We start from the raw sequence: 17113 nt of genomic DNA, 5'->3' as shown, positions 1-17113 counted from the left end.
GCAGCTACACACACACACACTCAGAACACCTGTTCGAGCTGGATCTGCCCCGAGTCCAGCTGTCCGCTAACCAATCCACTAAGGCCAGGGTGGGCTGCAGAGAGAACCCTGCTCCTGTTAAGTGTAGGAATCAATGAATTTCAGTCTGTTTACGGAGCAGCAAGGTCCTCTCCACAGTCTCCAGCTCCCTGCTATAGTGTTTCGAGTTCACGTTTGGGGAGACTAGCTGCGGGGCCCGCCAGGGGCCTTCGCTGTTCTGTGTATAATGGGTTTGTCCTGCCCGGGACGTTTTGCTGGGGGCTGGACAGTATAAATTGGAGCCTCTAGGTTAGGGCTGCCCTAGGAGCCCCTCCATCCCCAACATGTCCCCAGCTGCAGAGCCCAAGCTGCCTTTCCACCTCCCTAGCCAGCAGGCCACCCTCTCACTGCCAGCGCAGCCCTTCCGGGCTCCCAGCTGCGCAGAAGGTGTCAGTTCCAACGCCCCACGGTCAGAGCCAGGCTCTCGGTAACCCAACTGGAAAGGGCCCCATAGGACAGCCTGCTTACCACACAGTTCTCGACTTCCCCTTCTTCACTGGCTCCTGAAAGAGTTTCCCGTACTTTGTTGAGAGCTCAACGCTGCATTCAAAGGGCTGTTTATTTTTTATCCACCATTTCTAGATGCTCTATCGTGGGAAAGCTTTTCAGGTTGTCTGTCTAGCCTGCCATACTGTCTTAAATAGATGTCCTTCCACTCCGATTTAGAATAAAACAATTTCAACCCAGTCACATCTAGGTTATCCTGGACTGGAATGACCTTCGACCGTGTCACTCAAAGTCCCCCACTGCAGTTGGTAAAACTGAGCAGAGTGGGGGCTGCAAATGGGCTTAAAGGGGAGCATCCATAAACGACTAGGAATCTGATTGCTCGGAGAGGTGCGGCCAGCTCTTAAGTAATGTTCTTGGCCTTGCAGTGTTCTGGAGTCACCACACCGGTGGGTGTGTTTCCGTGTTTTCCTAGGGCCGGCACCCTTGCCCATGAGCCTCTAAAGGCTTAAAAATCAAAGCAAGATCTAGGTCCCCCAAAATTGTAGAATAAAATCTAATTACAGAGTGTATGAAGCAGGAAAATAAGAGACTGTACCACAAAGACAGCGTACCTTTGAGAAAAGCAGATTCCAGAAGTTGAAAGAACCACACCTGCCCGCACGCTGACTTCTGACGTCTCGCTGTTACACCCCACATTTGAATTGTCTTATTGGATCTGCTTTTATCCCTAACAAAGTCTTGCATTATTTGTTTACAACCCAAAAGCACTGAGCATCCCTGGCAAAACACACACCTATGTTTTCACTGTTTTTCAGATTTACTGACTACTTATTCATGTTGCCCACAGGTAATACAGGATTTAGTGGGGTTTTTAGTTAATTTTGCACTTTTAAAGCAGGATCTAAAAATGTACTCACCACTTGTTTTGCCTCAAGGATAGTCCTTGTCTTCCTCACAAGGGATGTGTCGAATGACCTGACCGTCACTAACTCGACCACTGCATTCCCACCATAAAGATTGTACATGTCATCTGCAAACTGAAGAGTTATTGACACTACCATGAATTGCAAAACACATACTTTTGTGTGTGTGAAGCTTCAGTGCACCTACAAGAACAATGCAGTTACCTACTGGCTCATGAAGTAACCGTGTCTTAAAACACGTGGCTCATTTCCTATGCTGCCTCTGCCAGCATCAGAGAGACATCTCAACATATACCTTTGACCTACTCCATTCTCAGTCACTGAAGTTAAAGGGCCCTCAAAGAAAGTGAGTTGCAGAGTTCCCGCTGTGGTGCAATGGGATCAGCAGCATCTTGGGAGCGCTAGGACGCAGGTTCACTCCCTGGCCTGGGAACTCCATGTGCCGCAGGGCGGCCAAAAAGGAAAAGGAAAGAGGAAAAAAAAACAAAAACAAAAACAGAAAAAAGGAAGTGAAGAGAAGACTTCAATGAGCAGTATTCATAAAGCCGGCTTCCCCATTAGGAGGCTGAGTGAAATGGTCACCCCTCCCTGCGCACACCCCAGCGAGAGTTACCTTTTGCAGAGCATCGACAAGGATCTTAGAAGCATCTCTAAATTGTTCAGAGTCTTCCCCGTAACGTTTCCCAATTTCATCCAAACCTGCCAGCTCCAGTGAGTATAAATCAGGAGAATGATCCTTGGCTAGATGCTTGTGTCGAGACAACTTAGGAGGACAAACAAACAAAAGGAAATGGATAATGTCAAACACAGCCGGCTGGAGTTTTATACCTACCTAACCAAACTAGCTGGAGCAGAAGCACGCAAGTGTGCCACAATATACACGTAGTCCAGGCTGGGGGCAGACCCAACGCAAATCTCATTTCTAGTAGTTTTAAGAGCTCTTTTAAAAATTTCTTAGTTAAAAAACCTCAGACATGGGCCAGGGTATGCGAGAACAGATGGTTGGACCAGTGTGATCTCAAGAGAGACCAGCCATCGGGGCTCACAGAGCAGACACCTGCCGCACCGCCTGGCTGGCCCCAGCACTGTACTTCTAGACTCCCCACACCAACCCCACTGAAAGTTTGGGCAACAGCTACAGAAGACAGCACGCAGGGTAAGTTTTTCTATTTTAGTCACAAGAAGGTTTTTTTAAAAATCATTCACCAGCGGGCTGGGTCAAGACGGCGGAGAAAGAGGGCGTGAAGCTCACCTCCTCCCACGAAAATAGGAAATACACCCACGAGTGGAATGATCCACGCGGCCTACCTACTGAACGCCAACAGCAGACGTCAGACTTCCAAAAAGGCAAGAAAACCCGCACGAGGCTGGGTGAGAAAAGGGGAAAAGGCAGGGAAAAAGAAAAAGGAGAGGGAGGGAAAGGAACGGGATGGGATCCGTGCCTCAGGGAGGGAGCTGTGAGGGACAAGAAGCTCCCGCACCCTGGGAAGCCCTCCACTGGCAGGGAGATTAGCCCGAATGCAGGGGCAGCTTTGGCGCCTAGGAGGGAAGAGCAGCAGGCGGTTAACAAGGGGCAAAACAGAAAGTACTCTGCTCAGAGGGCCGGCATGGTGGCACCAGCAACCCAGCCTCGTCCCCTGAAGCAGGCAGGGGCTGCGAGCGCAAGTCAGACCCAGGAACAGCACCACAGTTGGCTGCACAGTGACACCAGAGGCTGTGTACTCAGGAGAGAAACCAGGTCCACCACACAGTCCGACCAAACCAGGCCCGCACTGCTGAGGCCCTGCAGGGAGAGGGCCAGGGCCGCCACTAGAGCTGCCTCCTCTGCGAGGGCTCTCAGGAAACCGCCTACTAGAGTATCAGGTGGGTGCGCGCACCTCTGGCACCACTGTGAGGTCCAGAGACCGGCAGCTGCTAGGAGACTTGCAAGCAGGCTCTGAGCCCTGCCTCCAAGATCCCTGAAGTACCTGAACCCAGATAACCCAGCAAAAAACTGCCAGCAGGTGCCAGGCCCTACCTCTGCTGGCCTGGGAGCTCTCTAGAGCGCCGGTTGTCCCTGCCAAAACTTCAAGTGGGTGCTGGGCTCTGTCCCCACAGCCCCAGGAGTGCAACGGGTCCCAGGTACCCCAGGAAATCTGTGAGCAGGCACCAGACTCTGCCACCACTGTCTGCAGAGTGTGGCGTGAGCCCCGTGCACCTGACTGCTGCCCCCACCTGCCTCCCTTCTGGATAGGCTCCTGTGCTCGTGCTGCCCTGGGAGCAGACCCCAGTGGGCTGCCCACACTCAGAGGTGGTGCTGAAACCATGGCGGAGCCCCAGGGACCCTGCAACTATGGAAGAGCTGAAATCTCTCCTGGCTGTGGGGACCACAGATTTACACCTCCACTGCCAATGCTGTAAACCTAGCGCCTCTGGATCCCCCTGACAGGCAACAAGTGCTCCCACAGCTGTGACGGGCCTGGCGCGCCTCTGTGGGCTCTATGGATATGTACACGTGGGGGCTGGACCAGGCCAGAGTCTGAGCTGTCTCCATAGCTACCACAGCGGGTCCAGGGGCATGACTACCCCAGTCCTAGGACCTGACCTCATCAGATCTGTGCTGATAGCCTGGTGAAAACAATAGTGTACTTGTGAACCTGCACAACAGGTGAAAGGTGACACAACAGAACACACTCACAGGCGAACAGCTCCAGTGGAGGAATACTCAAGGACTCCTCTCCTAGTGGGAGTGCTCCAGTCCTGCGTACCATGCACCACAGAGCAGTAACACAGCTCAGAAACAGATCTGGTGCCTCCTACCCCAACAACTAGGGGGTACACCTGCCCCTGACAGGGCAGTGACAACTACAGATCAATACCCAACGCAAGCTCTGGTCACAACATCTGTTATGCCTCCTATTAAGGGGATAACAGCCAGCACATAATGAGGAAAGAGGTGACAGGCATCCATATTAAAAACAGCCCTTGCACCCAAAATGTTATACCCACGTAGGTGGTCTAAAGTCTTCCTGAATTCACAGCCACCTCTAAACACGCCCCTTGACACAGCCCTAACCATCACAGAGAGAAGACCCAGCACCACCCACCAGTCCCTCTCACCAGGAAGCCTGTGCAAGCCCTTAGACCACCCTCACCCATCAGGGGGCAAAAGCAAGAGGAACTATGATCCTGCAGCCTGCAGAGACCACAAACACAAAAAGACAAAAGGAGATGACAGAAAAATGTTTCAAAGGAAGGAACAGGATAAAAACCTACAAAAACAACTAAGTGAAGAGGAGATAGGGAATCTACCTGAAAAAGAATTCAGAGTAATGATAGGATACAATCCAAGATCTTGGAAAAAGAATGGAGACACAGAACAAGAAAATGACAAGAATGGTTCACAAAGAGCCATTAGATTTAAAGAACAAGCAGAGATGAATAATACAATATATGAGATGGAAAAATACACTAGGAGGAATCAATAGCAGGATAACTGAGGCAGAAGAATGAGTAAGTGAGATGGAAGACAGAGTGGTGGAAATCACTGCCACAGAAAAGAATAAGGAAAAAAGATTTAAATGAATTGAGGACAGTCTCTGGAACAACATTGAATGTACTGACATTCGCATCATGGGGTCCCAGAAGGAGAAGAGAGAAAGGGTAAGAAAACACTCGAAGAGATTATAGTGGAAGACTTCCCTGATATGGGAGAAGAAACACTCAAGTTGAGGAAGCGCAGAGAATCGCACACAGGGTAAACACGAGGAGGAGCGTTCCGAGACATATGCTAATCAAACCGACAAAAATTAAATTCAAGGAAAAATATTAAAAGCAACAAGGGAAAAGCAACAACTAATATACAAGGAGGAGCTCCCTTTGTGGCTTAGCAGTAATGAACCAGACTAGGATGTGGGTTTGATCCCTGGCCTCACTCAGTAGGTTAAGGATCTGGCATTGCCACAAGCTATGGTGTAGGTCACAGATGCAGCTCGGATCCAGCGTTGCTGTGGCTGTGGCATAGGCCTACAGCAGCAGCTCCAATTCAACCCCTAGCCTGGCAACTTACATGCGCCATGGGTGTGGCCCTAAAAAGGGGGGAAAAAAACTAGCAATGAGAGGAGAGTACAAATGCAGAATATTGAAAATACATTCAAAATTAAGAGACCAGCAACTAAAAATAATCTGTACTTTGTGTGTGTGTGTCTTTTTTTAGGGCTGCACCCACAGCATGGGGAAGTTCCCAGGCTAGGGATTGAAACAGAACTGTAGCTGCCAGCCTACACCACAGCCACAGCAATGACAGATCCGAGTGGCATCTAGATCTACACCACAGCTCAGGGCAATGCCAGATCCTTAACCCACTTAGCAGGGCCAGGGATCAAACCCTCGTCCTCATGGATACTACTAGTTGGGTTTGCTATGGCTGAGCCACAACAGGAACTCCAATTCTCTACATATTTAGACTGCTGTATCAAATCTACAAACCACAAACCAGAAAACTACAATAAACACACACAAAAAAGAAAAAGCAAACCAAATACAACACCAAAGAAATCATCAAATCACAAAAGAAGAGAACAAAAGAGGAAGGGAAGAAAAAAGTCCAACATCAACAACAAAACGGCAGTAAGTGTGTACTATTCATAATTACACTGAATGTAGTAAATGGATTAAATGCTCCAACCAAAAGACACAGACTGGCTGAATGGATACAAAAACAAGACCCATGGGAGTTTCCGTCGTGGTTCAGTGGTTAACAAATCCGACTAGGAACCATGAGGTTTCGAGTTTGATCCCTGGCCTCGCTCAGTGGGTTAAGGATTGGTGTTGCCATTACCTGTGGTGTAGGTCGCAGATGTGGCTCAGATCCCACGTTGCTGTGGCTGTGTAGGCTGACAGCTACAACTCCAATTAGACCCCTAGCCTGGGAACCTCCATATGCTGCAGGTGTGGCCCTAGAAAAGACCAAAAAAAAAAAAAAAAAAAAAAAAAAAAAAAAAAGAACCATGTGTATGCTGTTTACAAGAGACCCACTTCAGACCTAAGGACACATGGAGACTTACAGAGGGGATGGGGGAAGGCATTTCATGTAAATGGAAATCAAAAAGAAGCTGGAGTAGCAATATTCACAATCAGACAACACAGACTTTAAAAATAAACAAGAGACAGAGAAAACAATAGAGAAGATCAATGAAACCAAAAGTTGGCTCTTCAAAAGGTCAACAAAGTTAATAAACCTTAGCCAGACTCATCAAGACAAAAAGGGAGAGGGCTCGGATCAATGAAATTAGAAATGCAAAAGCATAAGTTACAAGCGACACGACAGAAATACAAAGGAACTATATGCAACTATACTACAAGCAACTATATACCAATAAAATAGATAACCTAGAAGAAATGGACAAATTCTTACAAAGTAACAACTTTCTAAGTCTGAACCAGGAAGAAATAGAAAATATGAATAGACCAATCACAAGTACTGAAATTGAAACTGTGATTTAAAAACTTCCAAAAGACAAAGTCCAGGGCCAGATGGCTTCACAGGAGAATTCTATCAAACACTCAGAGAAGATTTAACACCTATTTTTCTGAAACTCTTCCAAAAAGTTGCAGAGGAAGTAATACTCTCTAGCTCATTCTATGAAGCCACCATCACCTTGATACCAAAACCAAGCAAAGATACCACACCAAAAGAAAATTACATGCAGAGTTCCCATTGGGGCTCAGCAGTAATGAACCTGGCTAGCATCCATGAGGATGTGGGTTCAATCCCTGGCCTTGATCACTGTAAGGATCCAGTATTACCATGAGCTGTGGTATAAGTCACAGATGCGGCTTGGATCCTGCATTGCTGTGGCTGTGGTGTAGGCCCGCAGCTACAGCTCTGATTCGACCCCTAAATGGGAACTTCCATATGCCACAAGTGCAGCCCTAAAAATACAAAAAAAAAAAAAAAGAGAGAGAGAAAGAAAGAGAGAGAGGGAGGGAGGGAGGGAGGAATGAGGAAGGAAATTACAGGCCAGTATCACTGATGAACATAGATGCAAAAATCTTAAAATATTATTAGCTAACCGAATCCAACAACAGATTAAAAGGACCATGTACCATGATCAAGTGAGATTTATCCAAGGATACAGGGATACTTCAACATCCGCCACTGTGATTCACCTCATCAACAAACTGAAGAATAAAAACCAAATGATCATCTCAGTAGATGCAGAAAAAGCTTCTGACAAAATTCAGCACCCATTTATGAAAACTCTCCAGAAAGTGGCCTAGAGGAAACCTACCTCAACATAACAAAAGCTGTGTATGACAAACCCACAGCTAACATCATCTCAATGGTGACAAGCTAAAAGCATTTCTGCTAAGATCAGGAACAAGACAAGGATGTCCACTCCCATCACTGTTATTCACCATAGTTTTGGAAGTCCTGGCCATGGCAATCAGAGAACAAAAAGAAATAAAAGGAATTCAGGTTGGAAAAGAAGTAAAACTGTCACTATTTGCAGACGACATGATACTATGCATAGAAAATCCCAAGGGCGCTACTAGAAAACCGTTAGAGCTCATCATCAGTAAAGCTGCAGGACACAAAATTAATACACAGAAATCTCTTGCATTTCTGTATACTAACCGTGAAAGATCAGAAAGAACAGGGTTGTTTTCCATTTACCATCACATCAAAAAGAATGAAATACCTAGGAATAAACCTACCTAAAGAGTCAAAAGACCTGTACTCTAAAAACTAAGTCACTGATGAAAGGAATCAAAGATGACACAAACAGATGGAAAGATATACCATGCTCTTGGACTGGAAGAATCAATATTGTCAAGATAATGATACTACCCAAGGCAATCTACAGATTCAGTGAAATTCCTATCAAGTTACCAATGAATGACATTCTTCACAAAACTAGAACAAAATATTTTAAAGTTTGTATGGAAACACAAAAGACCCCACATAAGTAAAGTAATCTTGAAAAAGAAAAACAGAACTGGAGGAATCAGGCTCCCTGACTTCACACTATACTACAAAGCTACAGTCATCAAAACAGTATGGTTCTGGCACAAAAACAGAAATATAGATCAGTGGAACAGGACAGAAAGCCCAGAAGTAACTCAAGCCCCTGTGGTTAACTGATCTATGACAAAGGCAAGAACACCCAATGGAGGAAAGAGAGTCTCTTCAATAAGTGGTGCTGGGGAAACTGCAAAGCTCCATGTAAAAGAATGAACTTCAAACATGCTCTAACACCATACACAAAAGTAAACTGAAAATGGATTAAAGACCTAAATATAAGACTGGATACTACAAAAATCCTGGAGGAAAACATAGGCAGAATGCTCTTTGACACAGAGCAGCAATATCTTGTTTGATCCACCTCCTAGAGGAATGAAAATAAAAACAAAAATAAACCAATGGGACCTAATTAAACTAAAAAGCTTTTGCACAGCAAAGGAAACCATTAAGAAAAAAAAAAAGACAACCCACACAATGGGAGAAAATCTTTGCAAATGAAGCAACTGACAAGGGATTAATCTCCTAAATATACAAACATCTCATGCAGTTTTATATCAAAAAACCCAACCCATTCAAAAAATCGGCAGAAGATCTAAATAGACGTTTCTCTAAAGCAGACAGACAGATGGCCAAAGAACACATTAAAAGATGCTGAACAACACTAATTATTAGAGAAATGCAAAGCACAACTACAATGAGGGATCACCTCACTCTAGTCAGAATGGCCATCATCAGAAAGTCTACAAACAATAAATGCTGGAGGGAGTGTGGAGAAAAGGGAACCCTCCTACAGTGTTAGTGGGAATGTAAATTAGTACAACCTCTATGGAGGACGGTACGGAACTACCATGTGATCCAGCAATCCCACTCCTGGGCATATAACCTGGAGAAAACTGTAATTTGAAAAGATACCCCAATGTTTACTGCAGCATTATTTACAAAAGCAAAGATGTGGAAGCAACTTAAAAGTCCATCGACAGAGGAATGGATAAAGACGTGGTACATATATATATGGGGAATATTATTCAGTCAAAAAAAGAATGAAATAATGCCATTTTGCAGCAACGTGGATGGACCTAGAGATTATTATACTGAGTGAAGTATGTCAAAGACAAGTATCATATGATATCACTTATATATGGACTCTAACAAATGATACAAAAGAACTCATTTATAAAACAGAAACTCAGCGTTCCTGTTGTGGCTCAGTGGTTAACAAATCTGACTAGGAACCATGAGGTTGCAGGTTCGATCCCTGGCCTTGCTCAGTGGGTTAAGGATCCGGTGTTGCCGTGAGCTGTGGTGTAGGTTGCAGACGCGGCTCGGATCCCGTGTTGCTGTGGCTGTGGTGTAGGCCAGTGGCTACAGCTCTGATTAGACCCCTAGCCTGGGAACCTCCATATGCCACGGGAGTGGCCCAAGAAATGGCAAAAAGACAAAAAAATAAAACAGAAACTCACAGATTTCCAAAGCAATCTTATGGTTACCACAGAGGAAACCGTGAGGGGAGGTAGGAATTGGGAAGATGGGAATAACATATACAGGCCACTTATAAAAGAGATGGTTAACAAGAACCTCCTGTACAGCTCAGGGAAATCAACTCAATAGTTTGTAATAACCTCTATGAGGAAAAAAGAATGGCTGTATATATACAGGTATAAGCAATTCACTTTGCTGTGTACCTGAAGCTGATACAACACTGTACATCAACTATACTCCAATAAAATATTAATTAGTCACAAAGAAAATAATAATACACTACAGGCATATTTATTCTCTTTCTGACTTGGATGACAGCACTATTAGTCCAAACTGTTATTCCTACTTTAGACCCAAAGATAAAAGATACAAGAATTTAAGTCCTAACGCCTGACAAGAAATCAACCAGGGTGGCCTTACTCCCAGACCTGTGTTCTTAGAGGATATACTATCCCTCCTAAAAGCAGAAATGCAAAGTAATCTGACTGCTAACATGAGATAAGTTCAAAACTCCCACCACCACCCTAACTGCTCAGCTTTCATGGAATTAAAAATCTAGGGATACTACCATTCAAGGATTCTCTAGGAGTGTCTTTTGAAACCAAAATAAATGGAACTGAAAAATGAGAGTAGCCTACATACCAAACTTGAAATATCATGTAGCACCTGCAGTTCAGAAAGAAAGAGCAGGTCGACCTGCAGGGAGCAGAAAAAAATGAGCATTATTTTAAATACCCGTTCAAGATCTATACTTGCCATTTACTAAGTAAGGCACAGGATATCACCAACATTAATTAGCACACGAGCGAATTTATGCAACAACTGTCTTCCATTCGCTAGGTTCATTTCAGTTGAAGATGCTTATAAAACATTATTTCCTGACAAAAAAGGTGATGGTCACTCTCCAGCACATCAACTACGACTCAACAGCTTTATTTTTCATAAAGCATCCAACTCTGAGGTGGTTTTCCCCTCGGGATATCAGAATATTCTGGTGCACTGCAACAAGGTCCTGCCTATAGCCTAGTTTGTTCACATCCCTTGAAGAATAAAAATCGGTGGCCCAGGTCATCCAGAGCAGGTGAAGAAGGGAGGCTACCACTAAGGTGGCATGCCGTGTGGGTAAGAGGGTACATGAACAGGTGGTGACACTGACATACAGGAGTCAAAAGTAAGGGTGGCTCCTGCCACTCTACTGCCGAGAATGAATTAGAAAAATGAGGCAACACATCAGAAGTGGCAGTGAATAATGGCTCCCCACATTACCGGAGTGACACAGTTCTGCCAACTTCCAAGTAGTTTCTGTGATTTCTGGCCTGTCAAGATTAAATGTTGGTAACCCTTGCACTAGAATTTAATACTATTTACTGCAGCTCAGCTCACAAAAAGAGTCACTTTTTTCATGAGATTCATTTAAAAAAAACAAAAAACAATCACACTGGAGTTCCCACGGTGGCTCAGCAGAAACAAATCTGACTTGCATCCATGAGCACACAGGTTCGATCCCTGGCCTCGAGCAGTGGGGTAAGGATCCAGCATTGCCATGAGCTGTGGTGTAGGTCAAAGAAGAGGCTCAGATCCTGAGCTGCTGTGGCTGTGGCAGGCAGCTATAGCTCCAATTTGACCCCTAGCCTGGAAACCTCCTATGCCGTGGGTGTGGCCCCAAAAAGACAAAAAAAAAAAAAAAAAAAAAAAATCACACTAAAGAAGAATCTACTCCAGGAATAAACCTGTAAAACTTTTCATTTTTTAAAATTTCAAGTTTGCTCTAAGGTCAGGAGCATAAGAAATAGGAAATTAGTAAGGACATTCATTTATTTATCCAATAACTGCACTACTTACTTCATTGTTCCTACTCAGAGAATTGAGGGGAAGTAAACTGAGAATAGAGTTTTCTTGAAACAGTCGACTGCGGAGTTGTCTAAGTGTTACTGAAAGATCTTCAAAAACCGAGTTTGCCTTTCCCACCATGTACACTCTCTGTAAGAAGAGTCCAAAATTTTGTTACATTCTACAGATTAATTCCAATTATACAGAGGTCTGTCAGCATTTTTCATAGTTAGTTTTAAATTTTCCTTAAGTAATGAAAGCTTATTTTTTTTAAAGCATTTAAAATAAAAACTGCATCACACTTACTTCCTCACTGGGTGCCAACTGCAAAACCACAGGAGTTTCTTCAGAAAATAAGGAGTGAATGGAATTTGCAACGCTGTCAAGACTAAAAGGAACTGCCTGAAATTTAAGAGTAAGACTTTATTTATTATCAAACAAAGTGGGAAGAAAAATCATTTGGATAGTATTTAAAAGGGGGCCTTAAAAAAAAAAAAAAACTACTAGCATTTTCTATGGCGATTAAGAAGATCCAAATCATATCCAAACACAAAGAGCCTTTTGAGGCCACAGAAGGTTCAACAGCCCCCTAATGGGCCAGTGAGTCTGAGTTGGTGTCTCCCAATGTGCCTAAATGGAAAATAACTTGCAAAGTGAAGGACAGAACACTATCTTGCACAAGCCATTACTTTCTGGGGGTCACTCAGGCATTTTAGGCAACAATACATTAGGCTTCGATATTGATTAAATGTGCCACAGTGAATGTATAGTCCGTAATTATTAATAACTTGCACTTAAGAGAAAGAGGAATTCGAAGAACTAAATCTAACTGAAGGACAGACCTCATTTTTCATTTCTAAAATTTAAAAATGTTAAATAAGATGTGGGGTTTGGTCTTCAGGTAAACTTAAGACTCTTAGGTATGGCATATAGCATGTCAAAAGATTATGAATGTGAAATTATCTTGGTGCAAACTACTGCCTTTGGCATGGATAAGCAGTGAGATCCTGCCGTATAGCACTGGCCACTGTATCTAGGCACTTCTGATGGAGCATGACAATGTGAGAAAAAGAATGTATGTATGTACGTGTGACTGGGTCACCTTGCTGAACAGCAGAAAACTGACAGAACACTGTAAACCAGCTATGATGGAAAAAATAAAAATCATTTAAAAAAATAATAAAACAACAAAAAATTTTATCTTGGGATCACATGATGCTAATAAACTGAAATAGCCAATATTGATAAAATATACTTTTTCCCATGAATTTTTCATTAAAGTGAGATATATATATATATATATATAAAATAGGGTGCACAAATCTTGGAGTTAACAGCTCAAGGAATATTTACAAATGGATATGCTCATATAATCCAACCAGACAGAGAGAGAACACTGTCAGCACCCTACAAGCCTCTCTACCCACTCCCCTCCACCCCAAGGGTAACCAAAATTCTGACTTCTATTCCCATAGACCTGTTTTTGCTCCACATTTTTAAAATAGATTATGGTAGTTTTTCCCCTCAAAAGTTATTTTATTCTCAATATTACTTATCCAAACAAGCAGGTTAAGGACCTGGCAGGGCAGGTTCAATCCCCAGGCCAGCACAGTGGATTAAGGAGCCAGCATTGCCACAGCTGCGGCCTAGGTTGCAACTGCGGCTCAGATTTGATCCCTGGCCAGGGAACTTACACATGCTGCAGGTGCGGCCAAAATAAATAAAAATAAAAGGTCCACGTTTGTGTAAGAGCAAGTTAGTGCGGGTCAGGCAGAAATAAATGTGATTAATATATATGAAGTGAAATCATTTTTTTCTCTTACTCAAGATGCATATTAACTCTTCCCCAGATTGTCTTAAAATAAGTTAATGAGTAAGTGAAGAAGGGGAAGAGTTCAACCTTGCAAAAGCTTCCTGAGTCAGCCACAAGCACTCTCCTTTTGCAATCACACAGCTCACTTCCTTTCGCTTTGAAGGGAATGTGAGAACGTGTAACACACTCTCCAGCCTCCCTCATTTCACCTCAGTGGCACTCATGGCAGCAAAGCTGAGGATGAAAGGTAACACGTCCCTAGCAATCGAACTGGAGAAGCTATTGAATGTGGTGAGCATCAAACTGCAAAGGAGAAGAAAAAATTAGAGCCTGCTAAATTCAAAAAGGAAAAGCTCATGCTTAATTAAAATCCCATGATTGTTTTCTTCAACTACATTATAAGGATACACAGGATACACACATTTGTCCTGGAGAGAATGGAAATTTTGTATCTATAGGACTTGAAATTGTAATGAAAACAGCTAGCTAATCAAATAGATGACTGAGCTAATCTCTGTCAAGTGGAAACCTAAGGCATTTTTTTTTTTGGTGGATTTTTCCCTTGGAGCCTTGTATTATCACCTACTGCCAGCAAAAGTACAGAACCAAGTCAATCAGTGTCAAGTAATAACATAATCTCTTTTCTCAGCTTCTGTTCATGTACAATGAGGGTAGTCTGTTTTAAAGTGTGTGGAGTTTCCATTGTGGCTCAGCCTAACAAACCCAACTAATATCCATGAGGACGAGGCTTCGAATAGGTTAAGGATCCGGTGTCGCTGTGGCTATGGTATAGGCCAGCAGCTGCAGCTCCAATTCAGCCACTAGCCTGGGAACCTCCACATATATATGCCGAGGGTGCAGCCCTTAAAAAAAAAAACAAAACAGTTTAGTTTTGGGAGTTCCTGCTGTGGTGCAATGAGATCGGCAGTGACTTGGGCACTCTGGGACGCAGGTTTGATCCCCAGCCCGGCACAGTGGGTTAAGGATCCATTGCCACAGCTGTGGCTTAGGTTGCAACTGTGGCTCAGATTTGGTCCTTGGCCCAAGAACTCCATGTGCTGCAGGGCAGCCAAAACAGAAAAAAATAAGTTTAGTTTTGGATTGTAAACTAATGAAAATCTTAATGGCATTTTGGATTTTTTATTTACTTTTTAATTTTATTTATTTATTTTTTGCTTTTTAGGGCTGCACCTGCATATGGCAGTTCCCAGGCTAGGGGTCGAATTGGAGCTGTAGCTGCAGCTACACCACAGCCACAGCAACGTGGGATCCAAGCTGCATCTGTGACCTACACCACAGCTCATGGCAATGCCAGATCCTTGACCCACTGAACAAGGCCAGGGATCGAACCTGCATCCTCATGGACACTAGTCGGATTCGTTTCCTCCACGCCACAATGGGAACTCCCTGTCTACTTTTTGAAAAGGGATCTTCAACAATGATTTTCACAAAAATCACACAACAAACTACTTCATCATCTTTTTGAAGACTAAAAAATTTTGATACGCCTTTCCTTTTTATTGTTCCCTTCCTTCCATTTACTCTGAAATGGAAGGAATTACTCCAAATTAGCTCATTACTTTCCCATCTTTTACATTAGGTTTGCCCCTCCCTCCATTTCCTGGTCCTCCGAGATACTCACTTCTTTCCTCCCCCATCTTTGCCCCACCACTTCAAGGTAACCTTCTCAGTTTTACTGAGCTACAACTGACATACACCACCGCCTAACTTTCAGGAGGATGACACAGTGGCCTGGCTTACATATACTGCAAACAGTATAGTGATGACCGCAAACAGTTTAGTGCCCATCCGTCATCACATACGTATACAGTACAAAGAGAAAGCAACATTTTTTCCTTGTGATGAGAACTTAAAATTTATTCTCAACAGCTTTGCTATGTATCAGTGCTAGCTGGTCATCCTGCTGAACACCACATCCTTAGTACCTACTTAAGTAGCTTCTCGTGCTCCCTTTCAAATCCTTCGTTCCTTTTCTTTTTACCACCATCTCTTAATAATGTGTTGCTAGTACATCTTGATTTTTCAATTTTAGGTATTATCTATTTACTGCCTGTGGTAGAAAATGAGGATTTAGCTCTCCTGCCTCACCAACCACAGCCCCAGCCCCTTACATGTTCTCCGTGTTCTCTCTCTCCACCCTCTCAGTCGTTATAGAGTACTTCCCACTGGCGCTCTGTCATTTCATCAGGACTACTTACTTCGACAACATTCTCGGCCTCGTTTCATACTATACAGTTACTGCTTTTCCTTTCTTGCTCTTCTGGTTCCTAATAGCAATGATGAGAAGTCTGCTAGCATTTTACTGTCAGTGCTTTGCATGACAGTGTCTTTTCTCTCTGAGAAGATTTTCAGTTTCCTTGGTGGTTCTTCAGTCACTATATTTGGGTGCTGATTTGGCTGTAGCTTGCCTCAGTGTGCCCTAAACCTGAGAAGTCATATCTTGTGTTTGCTGCTACCATTTCCAAACATTTTTAAGGTATCATTTTGTTACTGTTTTCAGATTTAACTGCATTGTGGTCAAAGAGGGTAGTTTATATGATATTGATTCTTCATTATCTGTTGAGACTTGCCTTGTGGCCTAGTACATGGCCATTTTCTGGAAGCATGTCTTGTTGCTTGGAGATAATCCATACTAGACCACAGGGAAGGCTGAAGAAATCCCCCACCCCAAAATTAGCATCATACAGACCAGTCTTACAATGCAATGAAATGAGAAGCTGAAAAATCAAAAATTTTGCAAGAACCCATATGTTACAACATTTCTAAATAACTCATGGGTTAAAGAAATCAATATAAATTACAAAATATTCAAGTGAGTATCAATGAAAGCACCAACATATCAAAAACTCTTTTAACTGCCTGTAGTTCCTATCCCTCCCTTTTAACTCTTTCACAACTTTAATATATGTATTTTCACATTTCTTTTAGAGACTGGATTATTATCTGTAGTTCTAGGGGGATGAATTCTGTCTATTGCGCCTGATGACTTTCTTGTGGCATTTTTTTTCCTTCAAGTGTTTGGTAAACTCAGTTCCTCTTCAATTCTTTTCTTTAGCAAAGGAGCCCTGGGCTGTGGAAGTGTCTGTGTGGGGTGGGCTGTGTGAATCTGGAGCACCAGATGCTGCACAGCACAAGCCCAGAGTTACAACTTCTCTTAGAGGCCTCTTTGGGTCCCACAACCAGGGGTGGCCACCCAGCTCCTCTAAGGTAGCCCAGGGACAGCTGAGGTTTTGACAGTCCTCCTTTCAAGAACAAAACAGCATTGAGAGCCCCTGCTTTCCTGCAGGGAACACAATTTCACCTTCGGCTCCTGCTCACCACTGTGGATTTCAATCTTCTATTCATATCTGCCACCTGTGTGTCCCCCCTCCCTGCTTTCAAGTTTAGTGGTACATGTGAAGATGTCTTTCTATCCACCTACAGTGGAAGGAGGGCCTCTCACAACAGCTCAGTCAGCCTTACTGCCTCAAAGGCCAGTGAAGAAATAAGTGAGCCAGCAAAATGGCCTCCAGT

General features: G+C 43.6%; 1 protein-coding gene across 1 annotated transcript in view; it reads right to left on the bottom strand.

Annotated features, from left to right (window-relative positions):
* ATP6AP2 (ATPase H+ transporting accessory protein 2) overlaps nt 1-17113 on the bottom strand; it is a 29087-nt gene that overhangs the window by 2801 nt on the left and 9173 nt on the right. Inside the window, exons 4-8 of the mRNA XM_003135022.4 lie at nt 12073-12168; nt 11779-11916; nt 10579-10632; nt 2065-2214; nt 1446-1565 (exon numbers count right to left, since the gene is read on the bottom strand). Coding sequence (XP_003135070.1) covers nt 1446-1565; nt 2065-2214; nt 10579-10632; nt 11779-11916; nt 12073-12168 — 558 coding nt within the window. The remainder of the gene's footprint in view (nt 1-1445; nt 1566-2064; nt 2215-10578; nt 10633-11778; nt 11917-12072; nt 12169-17113) is intronic.

This window comes from Sus scrofa, chromosome X (genome assembly GCF_000003025.6).
Source record: "Sus scrofa isolate TJ Tabasco breed Duroc chromosome X, Sscrofa11.1, whole genome shotgun sequence".
NCBI classification, from domain to species: Eukaryota; Metazoa; Chordata; class Mammalia; order Artiodactyla; family Suidae; genus Sus; species Sus scrofa.
The sequence above is the reverse complement of the archived record's forward strand: the minus strand, read 5'-3'. Positions and strand labels throughout refer to the sequence as shown.